This window comes from Magallana gigas, chromosome 7 (genome assembly GCF_963853765.1).
Source record: "Magallana gigas chromosome 7, xbMagGiga1.1, whole genome shotgun sequence".
In the NCBI taxonomy this organism is placed as follows: domain Eukaryota; kingdom Metazoa; phylum Mollusca; class Bivalvia; order Ostreida; family Ostreidae; genus Magallana; species Magallana gigas.
In genome coordinates this window covers 2,033,795-2,052,882 of record NC_088859.1, presented here as the reverse complement: position 1 = coordinate 2,052,882, position 19,088 = coordinate 2,033,795, and the positions used below count along the sequence as shown (strand labels likewise).

The following is a 19,088-nucleotide window of genomic DNA, read 5'->3' as shown; positions in this document are numbered from 1 at the left end:
AGCCCTCTGAATACGACGTTTATCACACGTGCTATCATAACTTATGAACCTAACTCCGTCACCCGCATGCTCTATGATACGCCAGGGAATGAAGACACATTAACAATTTAGTTAAAACTCCATTTGTATCTAGGCCAAGTTATAATAAGTAAAAATGGTGCATACAATTTAAATTGTATTTAATTTCATCGAAATGAAATGATCGCCAGAATAAAAAATGGGTCCATGTAACAACAATCACAATGGCCTTTTCAGAATGTATGGAAGCCGTTTGATTTATGTCCTTACATAATTAAAATATTTTATATCATTAATTAATATATTACTTATTATATTATTTATTCATTACATTTTTAGAAATGTAGCATATTCTAAATAGCGATATACCGGATATATATATATATACCCTGTATAAGGCAAACGTATCGGCATGAGCGATTTGACGTTATCATCAAGAGAAGTGCTTAAAGGCTATTGCGGACTGAAAAAAAGGTATTAATTACCTTAATCAAAAATGGATTACATGTTAAATGTTTCATCTTGACCTCTCTAAAAATGGCTGACCACCGTAAATGATCGAATGGGCCTGCATGTCAGAAATATCGATATTTTAGTGCACCCGTGAAAAAGTGTTAGCTGATTTCACACAATATAATGGTGCATAAAATGAACAAGGTTTAATTCTGTTATTTTTTGACACATTCTTAACTTTAACCATTGCAAATTGTTGACATTTGATTAAAGATTTTTGACATGTAAAAAATGACGTCATAATCGCACTTGATTTCAAACGGCGAGGAGTTTCCCGAAAGTGACGGAGTTAGGGTAGTGACGGAGTTAGGGGGCTATGCGATATACTATATAGACTTATTCAAAGGTTAGACATTATACATATATTACATGGCTTCGAGGGCGACATACTAGACTATTTGCCCAGAGGTGACAGGAAAGCCCTGGAGTGTTATGTCGCCCTCTGCCTTCAGCATCGGGCGACATAACACTCGATCCAGGGCTTTCCTGTCACCGAGGGACAGTGAATTACCGGTATTCTGGTATTGTCACCAGAGAAGACATGTAATATATGTTATATGATATTTTTAAAAAATAATATTTTTAAAAATAAAAGTCTGTTTAAGAATATATTTACCTTATAAACAGGTGTATTTTAATTCCTAATGCATCTTCATATCTTACAAATCAATTTTCTTGTAAAATGTTGATTGATGCTTTCAAAAGGAAGATAGTCTTTTTTTTTTAAACTAGACAATTAATTTAAAATAAATTTATTCTGAATATTTCAATTTCAATTTCTTTATTAACCAATTAAGGGCCCTCAAGGGGCAACATGAAGACTGTTGACATACAACATCCAATGAACATAAAACATTTAATAAACATATACAAGAGGGAAAGAGCTGGATGATTGAAAGAGCTAAGACAGACATGAACAATTAAATAGTATATATGTATATATATATGTATAATTATGTATGTTTCCATACATTCAATACAGTGTCTTCTATATATTTATGTTAAACATCATATACATAAATATGTCGAGATACAAATGCACATACAAATTTGAAATAGTTTATCATATGATTGAAAAAATAAAAACCAATATTTGAATAGGAAATACAAATTAAGGCAATGCCTTTTGTAAAATGGCTTAGCCCCCCCCCCCCCCACTTTTTTTGCAAAGTTAGACCTAACCATTAGGGACATAGCATCATAGATGGTTCAGCCCCCCCCCCCCCCCCCACCCCACTTTTTCTCACAGCAAAGATGATTGTTCCTAAATTTACCTTGAAAGATCGAGAAGTTGGAGTCATAGGCGTACTAGCCTACCCTACTTACTGGATACTTAAAATTCTGTAAGTCAGTGCAAAGCAAAATATCCTCATAGACTAAAATTTTTTTGCTGATGTGTGTATTGAAACCTGAAAAGCTAGGGATAGTGTTTCAAAGGAGAGATTTGCGGCTTTTTCATACAACTGAGTAAACATCCTTTGAACTCTGAGGCATTTATTAGTATCAAGTTTGAAGTTGTTAAGCAAAATGCAATGCCAGGATATATTAGTTCAGTCAGTACAAAAGCAACATTGCAATGATTTCAAAATCATAACAATTTTTAAAGATAATGCTTCCAACTTAATTTTGATATTATGATTATTGTGGTGCACTTGTGAATAACCAAAATGACATTGTTCACATTAAACTTTTTTATACGTCAAGTAAATTTGTATCTATATTGTAGACATGGTTGAATCTGAATAGCACTTGACAATGAGCTGGTGGGACTCAACTGGTATCTCCAGCTTTGCATCACAGGCGCTGAAGAATGCCCAGAAAAAGATTGACAAAGTTCTGGACATTACAGAGGATGAGGCTAGTGGAGGGTCTCTGACTGTCACAGGTAGACTTGTCTCTGGTAAAGCATGCAATGCTTGGGGGGTTGTTTGCTCTTAGTTACATTTGTTTTTTAAAGTCCTGCTAGGTTATCTTATAATTGTTAAACATTACCATTTGTACTGTCACTACTATGTATCAATGCTCTAAATAGATTTTTTTCAATTTTTTTTTCAATTAATCAAAAAATCAATTTCAATACTTAGGTAAAATTTTTGCAATAAAACAAAAATTACACCACTATGCAACAACTTCTAAACATTGGAAAGCATTAATACTACCAAAAAATAACATCAGAACTCTGTTTTTCTAGACAGCAAAGAAGCAAAGAAAAGGGAAGAACCCAAAACAGAGCATGACACAGGCTCATCCTGGTCCTCATGGGGGTCCTTTGTATCGGACAAGGGGAAGTCTGAGGGGGAGGGAGACAGCAGAAGTGCGTGGTCCATGCCCTGGGGGATGGATACCAGCTTCACCAAACAAACCAAACCAGACCAGGTAAAGTCATCAAAGACCCCCACAGGTGAAAAGACAGAGGTGAAACCACCAGTCACAAAGTCTGCAGGACCACCACCAAACAGTAAGAAGGGGGCGCTGAAATTGAAATCAAGCACCCACAGTGAAAAGACAGACAAGGAGCAGGAGGAAAATGTGGGGGCTAAGTCAGATGTGGAATTAGAGAGTGATCGGATCTCAGAAGAAAGTGAATCAGTAAAAGCTTCCAACTCGCAGGAAAATAAAGCTGTTGTTGATGAGAGTGAAATAATATTGACTCAGAGTAGAAAAAATTCTGAAATGGATAAGATATCAGATGAAAACAGATTAACAGAGGACCCATTAGATCAACAGAAAAGTCATAATAAGTCTATGGATTCTGTAGAAAGTACACATTCCAATTTCAGCATGGTAGAATCAGATAGCACTGCCAGGGAGTCACCATTACTTGGTGTCCCTGAGTCAGGAGAAAAGTCAGAAGAAATGGAGAATAATGAACAGATAAACACTGGAGAACTGTCATCAATGATTCCTGTAGCAACCACTCCTTTGGAGGTACACAGTTCTGATTCAGTAGAAGTATTAGACATTTCAGAAAAAAAAGAAGAAGGAACAAATGGTGATGTGAAAAATGAGTCAGAGCCGTATCCTGAAGATCAGACTCAGCAGACAGTGGAGGATAGTGGAAGTTTTCAGGATTTAGGTGATAACAGTATCGGAAAGGACAAAGTGGGAATTCTAAATAAAGATTTAGAAGATGGTGAAAATGTAGAAAAAATGGATAAAGGAAATGATCAAGAGTCAAACTTGGGAACTTCAATATGTGAAAAAGACATGAAAGAAACTAGTCCTGCTGATAACACTGAGGGTGTTACCGAGAATGAAAGTAAATCTCAACCTGTGGACATTCCATCTAGTGCATTAGACATTGACCAGTATAAAATGTCTGATTTACCACTCAGCCCGTCCACAGCGAGCTCTCTCGGTGGTACAGATTCAGACACTAACAAACTCGACAGTAGTTTAGACACATATACATCCGATGAAACAGTTGTTGGTCAGAAAATGACGAAATCCGATGACAGCATTCCTGAGGACGACACAACAGAAAACATTCCTGATTCCACTGAAAATCAAGATGACGAAATCTCGAAGAGACTGGAGGAAATTTCTCCCAGTAGTTCCTATGTGAAGTGCATGATTGAAGATGCCATGGATGACAGTGCTAAACTGGAAGATACGGGCAGCGACACGCCATCCAAATCTGAATGTTCCCGCAGCACAGGCGGTCATGACTCAGGGGACGAGATATCAACCACCACTTCATCGGACATAGAAATTATATCTACCCCAACATCCAATGGAGATGGGTCCAGAATGGTGGACCTGTCCCCTTTGAAGATTTCCCTGCAGAAGACAGCAAGGCGGGGAGGAAGCCCCACCCACAGACGGACAGACAGCCAGTCCAGCTCCAGTACTAACAGCAGGGAGGGTCAGTTTGAGCAGCTGAGCCCTGGGAGGGATTACCAGGACGAGGAGGATCGAAGAGGAGCTCACTCTATGCAGGAAGGTGAAGAGATATTTCATAGAATATTTCATACAGGATTTTCCTTTTTGCCCTTTTCTTTCTTTTAAAGTTCAGAGAATATAAGAAAGTAATTTTGCAATGGATATTGTTTAAATTTCACATGATAACTCTCTCTTGAACATTAGAGGACATTTTGTACTGCTATGGTAAATGTACTTGTTTATAAGTAGATGTACAATAATGTTTTGGACAAATGATAAATCTTTTGATAGGTGGAAGACATGACCTATTTCCGCTGAGTGAACATTTTGAGAATGACCAGCAGCAGAAGCTGATAAAGGTAACGCTATACACCTGTATAAGGTAACACTATATACCTGTATTGTCCATACAGGTGACCTCTAATAACATCAGGAAGTAGGTGGTCTTGGCTTGTTGTTTGAAGCTTGTTTCAACATAATACTTGTAGTTACATGTAATGATGCTAATTGTTTGCAACTAACATTTTTGGTTTGGCTACTGAAGAATGATATGTGATATGAGGATAAGCAGCCACTGTTATGTACTGGTACTATTAGCCGTGCTATGCATGGAGCTGAGCTCTAAGTACACCTGTTGTAATGATGATATTATTCCAGTGTGGCGTAGCATGGACAGCTTCTCAGGCATTAATCTGATTGGTGTGATGAGAATTCAGTCTGCATGGTATAATGTGTGTGGATGTGATTTCAGTTCAAATGTATGCAGAAAAGTGCTCTGCATGAAATATTGTTCCTACATTTTACAGAATGGTAAAAATCCTAAATACATGTAATCTAAAAAGCAGCGTTGAAATTTTTTCAGATAATTTTTATTTGAAATAGATTTTAGTAGAGCATAGATTGTAGTGAGTTGTGGAGTGGCAGTAATAGGAAATGTGAGAGTTACGGAGCTAGCGCTATATAACTGAGTTACAGCCCGCTGTGTATTTCAGTTACAGACTGTTCCGGAGAACTCGGACACCACTAACAGTGATGTTACGTACCAACAGGTCAGGGTTTGTGTAGGGGTCAAATGTCACACAACTTCTAAATGGGGACCAAGAAAAACACTCCCTCTTACCTCCAAAGAGATTCACGCAAAAATATCTATTTAATTTGCTCTATGATTAAAAAGCAGTAATTATGATTGATTGTCAAATAAATTATTAAAAATATTTCATAGTTCTAATTTAAATCAAATGTAACAATATTATCAGCATTTAAAATTGTACTATTTTAAAGAAAAATGGGACACTGAAATCTTCATATAGGCAAAAGTAAATTGTATCTATGATATAATCACTCATAATTTTAAAATGTTCTGAATAAACCAATATCAGTAAATCTATTATAATATTTTTGTAAAGGTGAAGATTGCAGAAGGAATCAAACATCTAACTTACAGATCATAAGCCAGTGCTCTTACCAATGAAGATGCACTGTTAGATTCTATGATGAAGATAATCATTATTAAGTTAAGAGGGTTAATTTTATTGCTTGTCCTTCAAAAGCGAAGTGCACCACAGGATAGAAGTGTCTCATTCTTCCTTGATCAATGAACCAGCATCCTCGCAGGTTTCTGTGGGGTGCGGCGTCCTCGCATGTTTCTGTGGGGTGCGGCGTCCTCGCAGGTTTTTCTGGGATGCGGCATCCTTGCAGGTTTCTGTGGGGTGCAGCGTCCCGGCAGGTTTCTGTGGGATGCGGCGTCTCTGCAGGTTTCTGTGGGGTCCCCATTAGATGTTGTTTGAGGGTGCTCTGTATGGTAGCTTTCTGTGTTGTGTGGGTTTCTAGCACTTAACCACAAGCTCATTTAATGTGACAATCATTTCATTTTCAGTGTTGCTTCATTGTATGTAAATCACTAAATAAATTTCATGCTCCTCTAACCTGTGTAAGTAATGGAAGACCAGAGATATGTGTAATACCTGTAAATTCTTGGAGAGCTTTCCAGATAAGTGGATTCACTGTGTACAACAGCTTTCCATCTCATTGTTATTTGTACTCAGAAATTTTATTTTAAAAAGCAATAATAGTTATACTAAATGCTTTGAAGCTTTATGAATGCTTGTTTATATCAAATGAAGATAAGGATATTATCAAATCTGTGCACATTTCTTTTTCCTTTTTTTTTTAATGCTTACAATAATAATGTCAGTGATATTTTAAACTGATTTTATGATTGCACAACCATATAAATTTGTGTTAACAATTCGTCATGTTGTAAGAATTCAGTAACACCGAATTCATACTAAAAAAACTTTAATACTTGACAAATTTTGCTTATAACTTTATTTTTCTTTCCTGTATTTTTTTAGGTATAATATATGATAATCTGAAAAATCTTTACTGACTTGACATCATTTTAATCTGGACGTATTAATTACAAGCATGATATGTATCAAACTCGGCATCTCAAACCTGTTTAATCAGTGCACATTGATTAACTAACGAAAGATGATGTATCAACTGTTGTTTTGAAGATCTGTCATAAATGTTACAGAAAATTGCGGAATTAACAGAGATTCTTCAGGCGAGAGAAAGCAAGCTGGTACAGCTCAGTAAAGACAACAATGACATGATGGAGACCAACAACATACTACGCAAGTAGGTCAAGGTCATCAAAACTGGGTCACTCTATAAACCTTTGTTATGTAATCTAGAGATTAAGTAAGTCAAATTTCATTTATCTAATGCATACAACATGTATAGGTATTAAATCACTTATCAAACAACTTTTAGAACTGATGTATTTTAACAACATATTTAATTGCTTTATACATGTATTCTGCATATTTTGATGCAGTCAAATTCAGCAGTTAGAGGAACTGAGAGAGACAGAGACAGAAGATGTGAATAGTGTGTCATCTGAATTCACAAAGAGGCTCTCAGAGGCTGAGAAGAAGATAAACCAAGTCATACGGGTTAGTAGTGAGTCAATATAAGGATTCCGTTTGGCCGTGATCATCTATGCAAACATTCCACATAACCTCAAAGATGCTGGAGATGTAAGAATAAAACACTTTACTAAACATAAAAAGAGGCTGATATAAAGATTTTTTTTATTTAAATTAGGAGAAAGACAGCATGAAGAAGCAGCTCCAAGACACTCAGGAGGAATTAGCCAAACAGTAAGTCACGTGAGATTGATTCATATCATTGGAATTCTGTAAAACAGTTGTTATTTTCAACTACTTATTTCCTGATTAACATTTTATAAACTTGTTTGTTTTATTTTTTGGGCTACCAAGCATATGACTGGTTTAAGGAAAAAAATATTTGAAATGTTGATCTTGCATGATTAAAAGTTTTGCTTTAAGTATTTGAATATCTATGTTTATTTGAAAAAAGGAGTTTAAATTTTCTTATTTTCCTTTGAAGATTAAGAAAAATAAAATGTTATTCTAAATAGGAGAAGTAACATTTAATTTGATGAAAGGAGTAGAGTCCTAAATTTTATTTGTGTGTGTCTTTCAGAACAAAAGAAAATTCTCAGCAGGTTCAGGAGAAAGACCAGCAGATCTCTGAACTTCTACAGGAAGGTCAGCAAACATGGCTGTGTCTTATACATATAAATCAGTAGACATAGAGTTTATGGTATAAGTAATGCTTCTACAGGAAGGTCAGCAAACATGGCTGTGTCTTATACATATAAATCAGTAGACATAGAGTTTATGGTATAAGTAATGCTTCTACAGGAAGGTCAGCAAACGTGGCTGTGTCTTATACATATAAATCAGTAGACATAGAGTTTATGGTATAAGTAATGCTTCTACAGGAAGGTCAGCAAACGTGGCTGTGTCTTATACATATAAATCAGTAGACATAGAGTTTATGGTATAAGTAATGCTTCTACAGGAAGGTCAGCAAACATGGCTGAGTCTTATACATATAAATCAGTAAACATAGAGTTTATCGTATAAGTAATGCTTCTACAGGAAGGTCAGCAAACATGGCTGTGTCTTATACATATAAATCAGTAGACATAGAGTTTATGGTATAAGTAATGCTTCTACAGGAAGGTCAGCAAACATGGCTGTGTCTTATACTGTGGTTTCATCAATTTTCGTTGAATACCAATTTTCGTGGATTTCGTTGTTTAGTTGATCCACGAAATTAAATATTCATTGAAGTGCATTTTTAGCTCACCGAGACGAAGTCAAGGAGAGCTTATGCTATACCCTCGGCGTCGGCGGTGGCGTCGGCGTCGGCGTCGGCGTCCGGACCTGGTTAAAGTTTTTGTTGCAGGTCCTGTATCTAAGCTATTACTTGTCCTATCTTCACCAAACTTGCATGGATGATGCATCTGGACCTACTTATGGACTTGAAAGACTTGGATGCTGAATCTGGGTCCTAAATTTCAGATGCTGGAGGAGGTTAAGGTTGTTGGACCAGGTTAAAGTTTTTGTTGCAGGTGCCCTTTGATAGCAGTATCTTAGTTACTGCTGGTCTGTACTTCACCAAACTTGCATGGATGGTGTGCCTTATGATACTGATGCACCAGACAGGCTTGAGTGCTGAATCTGAGCTATAGGTTTCGGATGCTGGAGGAGGTTAAGGTTTTTGGAGCAGGTTAAAGTTTTTGTTGCGGGTGCCCATTGATAGCAATATCTAAGTTACTACTGGTCCTAACTTCACCAAACTTGTATGGATGATGCGTCTTATGATACTGATGCACCTGACAAGCTTGAATGCTGAATCTGAGCAATAGGTTTCAGATGCTGGAAGAGGTTAAGGTTTTTAGAGCTGGTTAAAGTTTTTGTTGCAGGTGCCCTCTGATGATTAATCTTAGTTACTACTGGTCCAAACTTCACCAAACTTGTATGGATGGTGCGTCTTATGATACTGATGCACCTGACAAGCTTGAATGCTGAATCTGAGCTATAGGTTTCGGATGCTGGAAGAGGTTAAGGTTTTTAGAGCTGGTTAAGTTTTTGTTGCAGGTGCCCTCTGATGATTATATCTTAGTTACTACTGATCCTAACTTCACCAAACTTGTATGGATGGTGCGTCTTATGATACTGATGCACCTGACAAGCTTGAATGCTGAATCTGAGCAATAGGTTTCGGATGCTGGAGGAGGTTAAGGTTTTAAGAGCTGGTTAGATAAAGTTTTTGAAACAGGTGCCCTCTGATGATGATATCTTAGTTATTACTTGTCCTTACTTCACCAGACTTCCATGGATGGTGTGTCTTATGATACTGATGCACCTGACAGGCTTGAATGCATAGTCTGGTTTCGGATGCTGGATAAAGTTAAGTTTTTAGGAACAGGTCACATGTTTAATAGATGATAGTACTATTTCAAACTTGCATAGTTGATTTAACTGTAATATGAATGAATCGCAGAGGTAGCTTCAGATGCAGAGCTTGATCTCCATTATCAAGGATGCTAAAAAATAAATCTTAGTTATTACTGGTCCTAACTTCACCAAACTTGAATAGATGGTGTGTCATATGATACAGATGCACCTGACAGGCATGGATGCTGAATCTGAGCCATAGGTTGCGGATGCTGGAGGAAGTTAAGGTTTTAATTGCTAGTGCCCTCTGATGATGATATCTTAGTTATTACCGGTCCAAACTTCACCAAAATTGCATGGATGATGCGTCTTATGATACAAATGCACCTGATGGGCTTGAATGCTGAATCTGAGCCATAGGTTTCGGATGCTGGATGAGGTTTAGTTTTTTGGAACAGGTCACATGTTTTATAGATGATAGCTTGCATAGTTGATTTAACTTTATTATAAATTAAATGCAGAGGTTGCTTCAGAAGCAGAGCCTGATCTCCATTATCAAGGATGCTAAAGAAATCTCCTACCTCACTCAAACCAGCTCGATAGATAGATGTGTTTGTTGATAAATGATATAACATGATTCCTATGATAAAGTATTGTATGATATGAAACAATATTGTTTGATATGATACAATATGATATCATATGTTATATTATAAAAAGTTATACGATACGATATGATATTGTATCAATTTTTTTGATATTTTATGATATGATTTTGTATCATGATATTGTTATGTATAGTATTGTATATTATGATACAATATTGTATAATATTATATTGTATTTTTAATTTATTATTTTATCACATGATACAATTACATAAGATATTGCAAAATATTATATTGTATCCTATGATACAATATTGTATATTATATAATATTGTATCATACAATATTGTATAATATGATATTGGTTTCAGTAATATAGAATTATATCACATGATATTGTATTATATGATATTGTAATATTATAAAATTTGTATCATACGATATTGTATGATATGATATTGGTTTATATGATATATTATCATATCACATGAAATTGTATTATATGATATTGTAATATATTTTATTGTGTCATATGATGCAATATGTATAATATAATAATGTATTTTATAATATTTTACCATATCACATAATATTGTATCATTTGATAAGATACAATGTTGGAATCAAATTATATTGTATTATATGATATAATATCATATAATGTATCAAATATGTTTCAGTGTCATTCAATACAATATCATTCTATATCATACAATATAATATCATGTTTCAGTGTTATGATGTATTATGTAATATGATATTGTAATATGATACTATATTGTATTATATTTTATGATATTGTATTATGTGATCAAATACAATAAGGTATAACACAATACAATGTCATATCATAGGTTACAATATCAAATCTCATTATTGTTTATTACGGTATTTTATTTATTATATGATATATATTATATTAGAAATATGACATGATGCAATATTTAATTTTATATCATTGTATTGATTAACATATGAACATATGATTATCATAAAAAAATTTATCAGATGATATACGATATTTTGTCAAAACAGAATTCATGAATATCCAAGATCATAAAGTATGATTTTCATATAAAATGATAAAGGTGGTCTTATGAAGGTGATGTCTCACAAGGGTGATGCTCCGTCTCGGTGAGCTTAGTAATCTATGATTACCTATGTTTTATTAACATTTTGTATTGATAGGGTCATTGGCCACGAATTTATGTATCCTTGAAACTGTGATTTTCACTTTATCCACGAAAATTGATGCCCTTGAAAATTAATGAAACCACAGTACATATAAATCAGCAGATACAGAGTTTATCATATAAGTAATGATTCTGCATATCTCAGAGCTTCTACAGGAAGGTCAGCAAACATGGCTGAGTCTTATACATATGAATCAGTAGATTTAGAGTATTAGTATTGTTTCTGCAGATACCGGGTATAGAATGTTAAATGAACTACAGTGTACCTGTACTATAGTTGCTGTGATCTTATTGATACTGTAACCATGAAATTAAGATGTTATATGTAGATTTTCTAGATAATAATATTAAAGAGATGTTTGATGACTGATTCGTGGCAAGAAATATTTGCAATGAAGGCTGTCGCAAATCTTGTGAAAATTTCTTACATGTAAATAAAAGCTGGTTTACAGGATATGTGAGAGAGACAGATTTTGGTGTAGATTAAATCAGTGATTCCAGTGGATGAGTTTTGTGTGAGGTTACTTGTTGATATTTCAGGGGAAAAGCTCTCAAAACAACAGTTACAGAGTAACAACATTATCAAGAAACTCCGAGCAAAGGAGAAGGAAAATGACTCGCTCATCACATCACAAAAGTAAGGCTTATTTAGTCACCATGTGCTAGCTGTAGGTCTTAGCTCCTCGTCTGAAAAAATTTGGATGGACGACCTGGGAGCTACACTGCCACCCAGTGAAAAAAATGTGTATTTATTGCGCACAGAAATGTGTGCTAGTTTTGGACTGATAAACCTTATTTATATGCAAATTCTGTGGGAAAAAATGAGTACCATTAAATTCTTCATGCAATTTACTACTGATATTGTAAAGGTTTAATGCATGATGGTAGTGAAGTTTTAATTGAAAATGAAACATTTGACATAATGAAAATAATATGATAATCTTAACATAATCCTTATTGTGTATCTCATCCCTATTCTATTTACTGCACTGGTATTTAGTAAAGCTGTGATATTTAGATTTCGACTAAACTTCTTGTGTATGTTTCTACAGGAAGAAGTTGGAGGAGCAGAAGACAGAGTTGGAACACCTGCGTAAGGTGTGTGAGGTCAAGGATGATCTAGAAAAGAAGCAGACAGGTAAAACTGATTAACTGAATCTAAAGTTAGGAAAGAATGAAATAAAGTACCGGTATTAACAAGACCTTATGTAAGACTAGAAACTATGATTCAGTTGCTCTATAACCAACGTAAAACAGAGTGTAGGGGTCATATTACAGAAAAAGACCTTGATTGTGGCATTTATACATTAATAAACATGTACAAGTATTACAGGTACTTAGATTTTTACACAGATTTTCTATGCCCGTTTTTTACCTTTGAATACTACTGTGTTTGTGACTACCTGTACATTACAGCCATGTAGGAATTCAGTGTCCAGTCTTTTAGATATGATAGGCCCAACAAAAGAATCTTATGGTATAAAAAGTTGCTGAGAATATTTTCAAGTATATTTTTGAAAAATTCCTTTACAGAAGCTATCAATCAGTTGAATTCAGCTGTACAGAAACAAGAAAGAGAGAAATCCAAGCTAAAGGTCAGTATGTGAACTAAAAACATGCACTACATATATGTATATAGAAAACCACACAAATTTAGCCATTTTCTTTTATTTTGAATCGATATGGTTCTACTTTTTGTAACAGAGTGATTTGGAGGATGCACAAGAAAGAGTTCGGGGTCTACAGACAGCTCTTGATAACTCCTATAAGTATGTATCCACTTTCATTCAGCATAAAAATGAATCAAATAGTATGAAAATCATCAAAAATATCAATAAGAAGTCTGAGATTTACATTTGTGGTTGTGTACACAGGGAAATAGCGGAGTTACACCGCTCTAATGCTGCTCAGGACAGCAAAGCAGCCGAGACAGCTCTTAGTCTCGAGATGCAGGTGAGAGAGGAACTCAAGGCACAACTCGAGCAGGAACGCAAGAGTAACAAGCAGGAGAAGGAATCTCTCATCACTCAGGTAAATAAGACAGGAGCTTAGATATACAGAGAAATCATCTCATTTATTTAGGACTCGAATATACAAATATACCATTTTATTGACATAGGAGGGAGATACACAGAGATACTCTCTCACTGACATAGGACTGAGATATATAGAGATGCTATCTCATTTTCTTAAGACTCAGATATACAAAAATAATATCTTATTGTCAGAAATAATATTTCATTGACATCAAACTGAAATGTACCCTTTCAATGACTAAAAAACCCAACCCAAGAGATACAGGTTGTGCAGACGTACTTATCCATGACAGAATTAAGATATAGGAGTACTTTGTCATTGCCATAGTGGGGATGTATAGAGATACTACCTCATTGATATTGAAATAAGATATATAGATATACTATGTGTATCTCGTTGACATAAAATGAGATAAAAAGAGATGCTTTATTATTTAGATAGGACTCAGATATACAGAGATTCATAGGACTAAGATATAGGAAAGTACAGTATGTTACTGAGTCAAAATTAAGACATAGAAAATACATGTACCGGTACCTTCTAACAAACAAAGACACTATCTAAATGACTTATTGTTACCAAGATACACTAGAGCCATCCCACTTACATGTACACCTCAGCACATGCTGAGAGCTTTATTATTTTACTGTTATAATAATTAAACAGATGCAGTAACTGTATTGATCAGACATTGATATTGTTTTGACAGATTGAGGACCTGAGATTGACAGTATCCAGAATGGAGAAAGAGCACAACAGACGAGAAGATCTGCTTCGTCAGGAAATCTCTGACCTACAGAGGGTATGTTATCATCCCTAATCCTGACTCTAATTTATTCCTGCTCCAGATATTATGTTCTGTTACATCTTATGATTTATAGATTTAAAAAGACAGCGCATAATACATTGTACCATAAGTTAATAAGTAGAGTAATTACAAATCATGAAAATTATCTGTAGTAAATTCTTAATTGAATTTAAATTTTTTTTTTCTTAAGTGGAAGTGAGTGTAAATAAATCTAGATTATCTTGTATTTTTTTTCAGCATTTACAAGAGGATGAAGCAAGGAACCAGGATCTTACACAAAATGTTACATCCGGTGAGATTCCTATTGTGTTGTTTTCTGTTGTTCATTTTAATTCAGTATGTAGTAACAACATTGCTTACCTGAAAACTTCCAGAAATGAAACGTTGAATTATGACAACTAAAATATATTTAGTGGTGTCATAAGCTGAGTCTTACAATGTGCCATATAATTTTAGATTTTTTTTTCATTAACATTGTATACAATCAATGACTGGACATTGATATTTTAAACAAATAAGCATTTTAAAATTCCTGTATTTCCTTTCAATTTGATATTGAATTCTCAAGCCCCCTTGACCCCCTGATATCTGTGTTTCAGCCACACGTCCCCTGTTGAGACAGATAGAGAACCTGCAGTCTACGTACGCCGCCCAGTCTGTATCCTGGGAGAAAGTCGAGAAGAACCTCTCCGACAGACTTGGTTTGTATTTCAGAGAACATCTTGCCTTTTATTTTGTTTTGAATGATGAAAGAAATCTGAACTGTAGAATGAAAGATCATTGACACCCTGTGACTTCTACTTTTTATGACAGTACATCACAACATGGCGATTTGAACGCATTTTGAAACAGTTTATAATACCACATTTTATTGTCTATTTCTGTGGTGCAGTGGGTGTAGGTTCAATCTACTAATTTGTAGGTCCCGAGTTCGAATACCGCAGGGAATTTTACTTTCAGGAATTAAGTATAATTTAAAAAATTGATTTTTTCCTTAAAAATTTAATTTTTTTCAGTCATTTTCAAGTCGAACAAATCCATATCTTTAAGTAATTTAGAAGTTCATGTTTGTATGCAGAATTTTTCCCAGGTGTGTGGAGGACCTTTTATAAATTGGGGGAGGGAAAGGGGTGTCATTACAGCTTTCATCTTGAATACCATTGATATATTTGAGTGATTTAGAAGTCCAAACCTTTTATCCATAAGAAAGTTAATTCAAGAAAATTAAGATCTAAGAATGCTTTGAGTGATCTACCTTTGTAACCTTGTGCTCTTGATTTGAGTTCAAATGAATTTTTTTTGTGTGAAATATAATGTACCTGTACATAAATATACTTGCATTCATATTCACAAGATTTCTTAAAAACCAAATTTTCTGACAGTGGAAAATCAGACTCATCTGGCTATGGTAACAGAGAAGGAGAGATCAGCCAATGAGAAAGTGATGGAGCTCTCGACTCAAGTGGCGTCCCTGGAATCTCAGAGCAGTCGTCTCCGTCAGGACAAAGCTCAACTCACTGCCCAGCTTGAGATGTTAAAGTCCAAAATCCAGGTCTTGGAGGATGCCAAACACAGGTAGGCTGCCCGGAATACTGATTCTCACCTCTACCTGAAAAGTGTCTAGCATCTCACAATCAACCTACATAGGTCCAAAGGAGTTTATAGATAATACTCCTAAGTAATGATGTTTTCTTTTTTATGAATCTGAAATATTGCAAATGTTCAGAAGACATGGTATACAAATTATTTCTAATGTTTAATACATGTATTGGAAGACAGAATTTGATACTTACTGTGAAATCATTTAAATTTGAGGGGACCAATTTTTATGGATTGCAGGTTTTTTGGTTATTTGTGGGGATGTAATTTCATGAATGCTTCGACTTTCAGCTTCAATAAAAAAATAACCCTTTCAAACTTTGTTTTCATGGAGGATGTAAATTCGTGGGATAGGGCTACCCTTGAATCCCATGAAAATTGAACCACCACAAATTTTAAGGATTCCACAGTAATGTTCTTTCTTTTCTATATGTATGACCTGCAAGATTTGTAGATGGTTTAGTGGCACACTGATCATGTTGAAAATGTGCAGTTAATGGTAGTTATATTCTTAAAGGCGTTAAATTCTTAGTAGATATTCGGGTACCGGTAACATTACATTCACTCAGACAGTAACCCCAGTCTGGGTTTTTACTCAGCTTCAGTCATCATACTCGGGGTGTAATAAGATTCAGACCGAGTTGAAACAGTACACACTAAATTACAATAATTTCAATGATGAATCCACTGTCTGATATTGTTATTTTACTTTTCAGTGAAACAGCTCAGATTGAGGCTATCAAACAACAGATGTCACAGGAAATCTCGGATCTCAGAAAAGAAAAGGTAAAACTCCAGCACACAGCTTCTGATAGATTACAAACAGAGCATGTAAGAAATGCATTCTGCATTTGACAAGAGAATTTGTTTATGGATGACTGACATCATTCTTGAAATGATTTTGTACAGATTTTCAATGATGATTATTACCTGGGGATTTGTTTACAGGTGTTCCTAGAGACTCAGTTGGACATGGAGAAGAACCGAGTGGATCAGGAGAGGAAGAAGCTGACACTGGCCCACGAACAGATCGCTCAGCTGGTGGGGATATTTTATTCTATTTTGAAAGTCATGTCTGTTGTAGATTGCTGTTGTTGTTTTCATAAAGATGCTTTGATTTTGCCTTGTTCTCATAAAGAATGCTCAAGCCAGCAATAATTAATGAATATGATTAAAAATGAACAAATTTTACCAATATTTTGGGTTAGCATTATAGGAAGAAATAACTTTGGAAGAAGAGATGGGGGTGTGGGTTGGTGTTTGGGGCATTATGATAGAGGCTAATTCATTGAGTACCATATGTTTAACTATTTATCTAGGATAACTGTAAAATTGAAAAGTCTGAAAGAATTGATTGCGAAGGTCAAGTTTAAGATTTATGTACATAAAATGTCAAATTCTACTTTGATATGTTACTTTTTAAGTTGGCTTGCTCTGGGTATTGTGTATAATACATTTTTCTGTCTGTTAACATGATTTGCCTGTTGTATCCATGGGTTAACTGTAACCCCTCCTTGTTGTAGGAGAGGGACCTTCAGCGCCCCCAGTCCAGGGGATCTGTGTCACCCCAATCTGTGTCAAGGTCAGAGAGTGTGGCTGGGGATCCAGGGCCCATGTCTATTTCATTCTCACAGGTAATGATTTTTTAAGCATCTTACCATTCAACTAAACAATGTTTGTGCCTTCTTTCATCAATATTAATTGTTTTTCAGTAGTGGTAACTTGGTAAATTTCATTGTTTTCAAATTCAAAGAATATTGTTCATTCTGGTAGTATGGTAGCATTTATGTATCTTCGTATGTCAATCATCACTTACCAGTAGTATGTTACTAGTTATTCATATGATTTGTTTAAAAGGAGAATGGCTGTCTGAATTCTGAAAAGAGAATTTGCTTCTGCAAAAAAGATTTTTCTTATAAATGATATGTCACTTTATTTCCTATGTGGCTTGTAGGACAAGTTCTGATTGATTAATATGCTGTGTCTTAGGTGGCTATTTACACCTTCTTCTTGTACCGGTATATTTTGTATGAAAAATGTAGTTCAGAATATTCAACAATACAGCATTAGTACTGCTGACATCCAACTGAAAAGCTGTAATTTACATTTCTCTCATTGAGAGGCCAATGACAATGTGCTTTGTATTTGAAGGATGACTTGGAGAAGAGTTTTGTAATGTCTCCAGTATCCAGTAGATCTACACTATATGAGAGTGTCCGACAAGGGGGCGGAGCTACAAACTTGATTGACAGTCTTCAGTCACAGCTCAAGCAAAGGGATGGTGAAATCTTCCAGCTGCGGGTAAGGGAACCATGTATTGTATTTATGGTATTGTGTTTGTACTTGTCTCTCTTTAGTTCTCAAGTGAGCTTTTTCTGATTACTTTTTTGTCCATCTGTCTGTCTGTCCATCCGTCTGTCTGTTAACTTTTCACATTTTTTCTTCTTCTCTAGAACCACTAAGCTAATTTCAATTTAACTTGGCACAAAACATCTCAAGGTGAAGGGGATTCAATTTTAATAACATGAAGGGCCATGCTGGAAGCATTCTTAGGTAGTATAGATTCAGATTTGTTCAAATCATGATCCCTGAGGTTAGGATGGGACAGACGTTGCAGCTATAAAATATTGATAATGGTGTATATCTTAATAAGTTTAAGCAATTTTAATTTAAGGTGGCTCACTACACATTGAAATACACTCTTAAATCAGCAGAAAATTAATTGATTATGATCATGATGGATAAGAAGTATATTAAAGTCAAATAGTATAAAAATGTACAATATTTGATAAAAAATTATATATTCAAAAAATCAATTCAGTAAATGCCAGGTGGAAGCGAACTCATGATCTGCTGTTCAAAAGCCCGATACTTTAACCACTTAGCTATGACAATATTCAAACAATTTAACAAAACATTAAAATCACCTTTGTGACGTAGTGTCTTAAAAGTATAGTTGAACTTCGATATCTCGAACACTGATATTTCAAATTCAAAAGGATATGTCGAAGTGATTTGTAAGTCCCAACCTTTTATTTTCTTATGTATTTTACCCTCGATATCTCGAATACTCTGATATCTTGAAGTTTTTAAACAGTCCCATTTAGCTCAAGATAACAAACTTTGACTGTACATGTCTAGGTGTTGTGAG

The 19,088-nt window shown here is 35.0% G+C and overlaps 1 protein-coding gene across 2 annotated transcripts in view; it reads left to right on the top strand.

Moving 5' to 3' along the window:
* LOC105329606 (TATA element modulatory factor) overlaps window positions 1-19,088 on the top strand; it is a 29,521-nt gene that overhangs the window by 637 nt on the left and 9,796 nt on the right. The window contains exons 2-22 of one of the 2 annotated variants that reach the window (XM_011430910.4): window positions 2,258-2,416; window positions 2,723-4,474; window positions 4,705-4,772; window positions 5,406-5,462; window positions 6,953-7,056; window positions 7,256-7,373; window positions 7,525-7,580; window positions 7,927-7,991; window positions 12,034-12,130; window positions 12,546-12,631; window positions 13,027-13,088; window positions 13,198-13,262; window positions 13,368-13,524; window positions 14,240-14,332; window positions 14,576-14,630; window positions 14,938-15,039; window positions 15,721-15,913; window positions 16,654-16,723; window positions 16,886-16,978; window positions 17,461-17,571; window positions 18,089-18,238. In XM_011430910.4, coding sequence (XP_011429212.3) covers window positions 2,287-2,416; window positions 2,723-4,474; window positions 4,705-4,772; window positions 5,406-5,462; window positions 6,953-7,056; window positions 7,256-7,373; window positions 7,525-7,580; window positions 7,927-7,991; window positions 12,034-12,130; window positions 12,546-12,631; window positions 13,027-13,088; window positions 13,198-13,262; window positions 13,368-13,524; window positions 14,240-14,332; window positions 14,576-14,630; window positions 14,938-15,039; window positions 15,721-15,913; window positions 16,654-16,723; window positions 16,886-16,978; window positions 17,461-17,571; window positions 18,089-18,238 — 3,684 coding nt within the window. In that variant the 5' untranslated portion in view covers window positions 2,258-2,286. The remainder of the gene's footprint in view (window positions 1-2,257; window positions 2,417-2,722; window positions 4,475-4,704; window positions 4,773-5,405; window positions 5,463-6,952; window positions 7,057-7,255; window positions 7,374-7,524; window positions 7,581-7,926; window positions 7,992-12,033; window positions 12,131-12,545; window positions 12,632-13,026; window positions 13,089-13,197; window positions 13,263-13,367; window positions 13,525-14,239; window positions 14,333-14,575; window positions 14,631-14,937; window positions 15,040-15,720; window positions 15,914-16,653; window positions 16,724-16,885; window positions 16,979-17,460; window positions 17,572-18,088; window positions 18,239-19,088) is intronic. The other variant, XM_011430912.4, reaches the window with a different exon arrangement.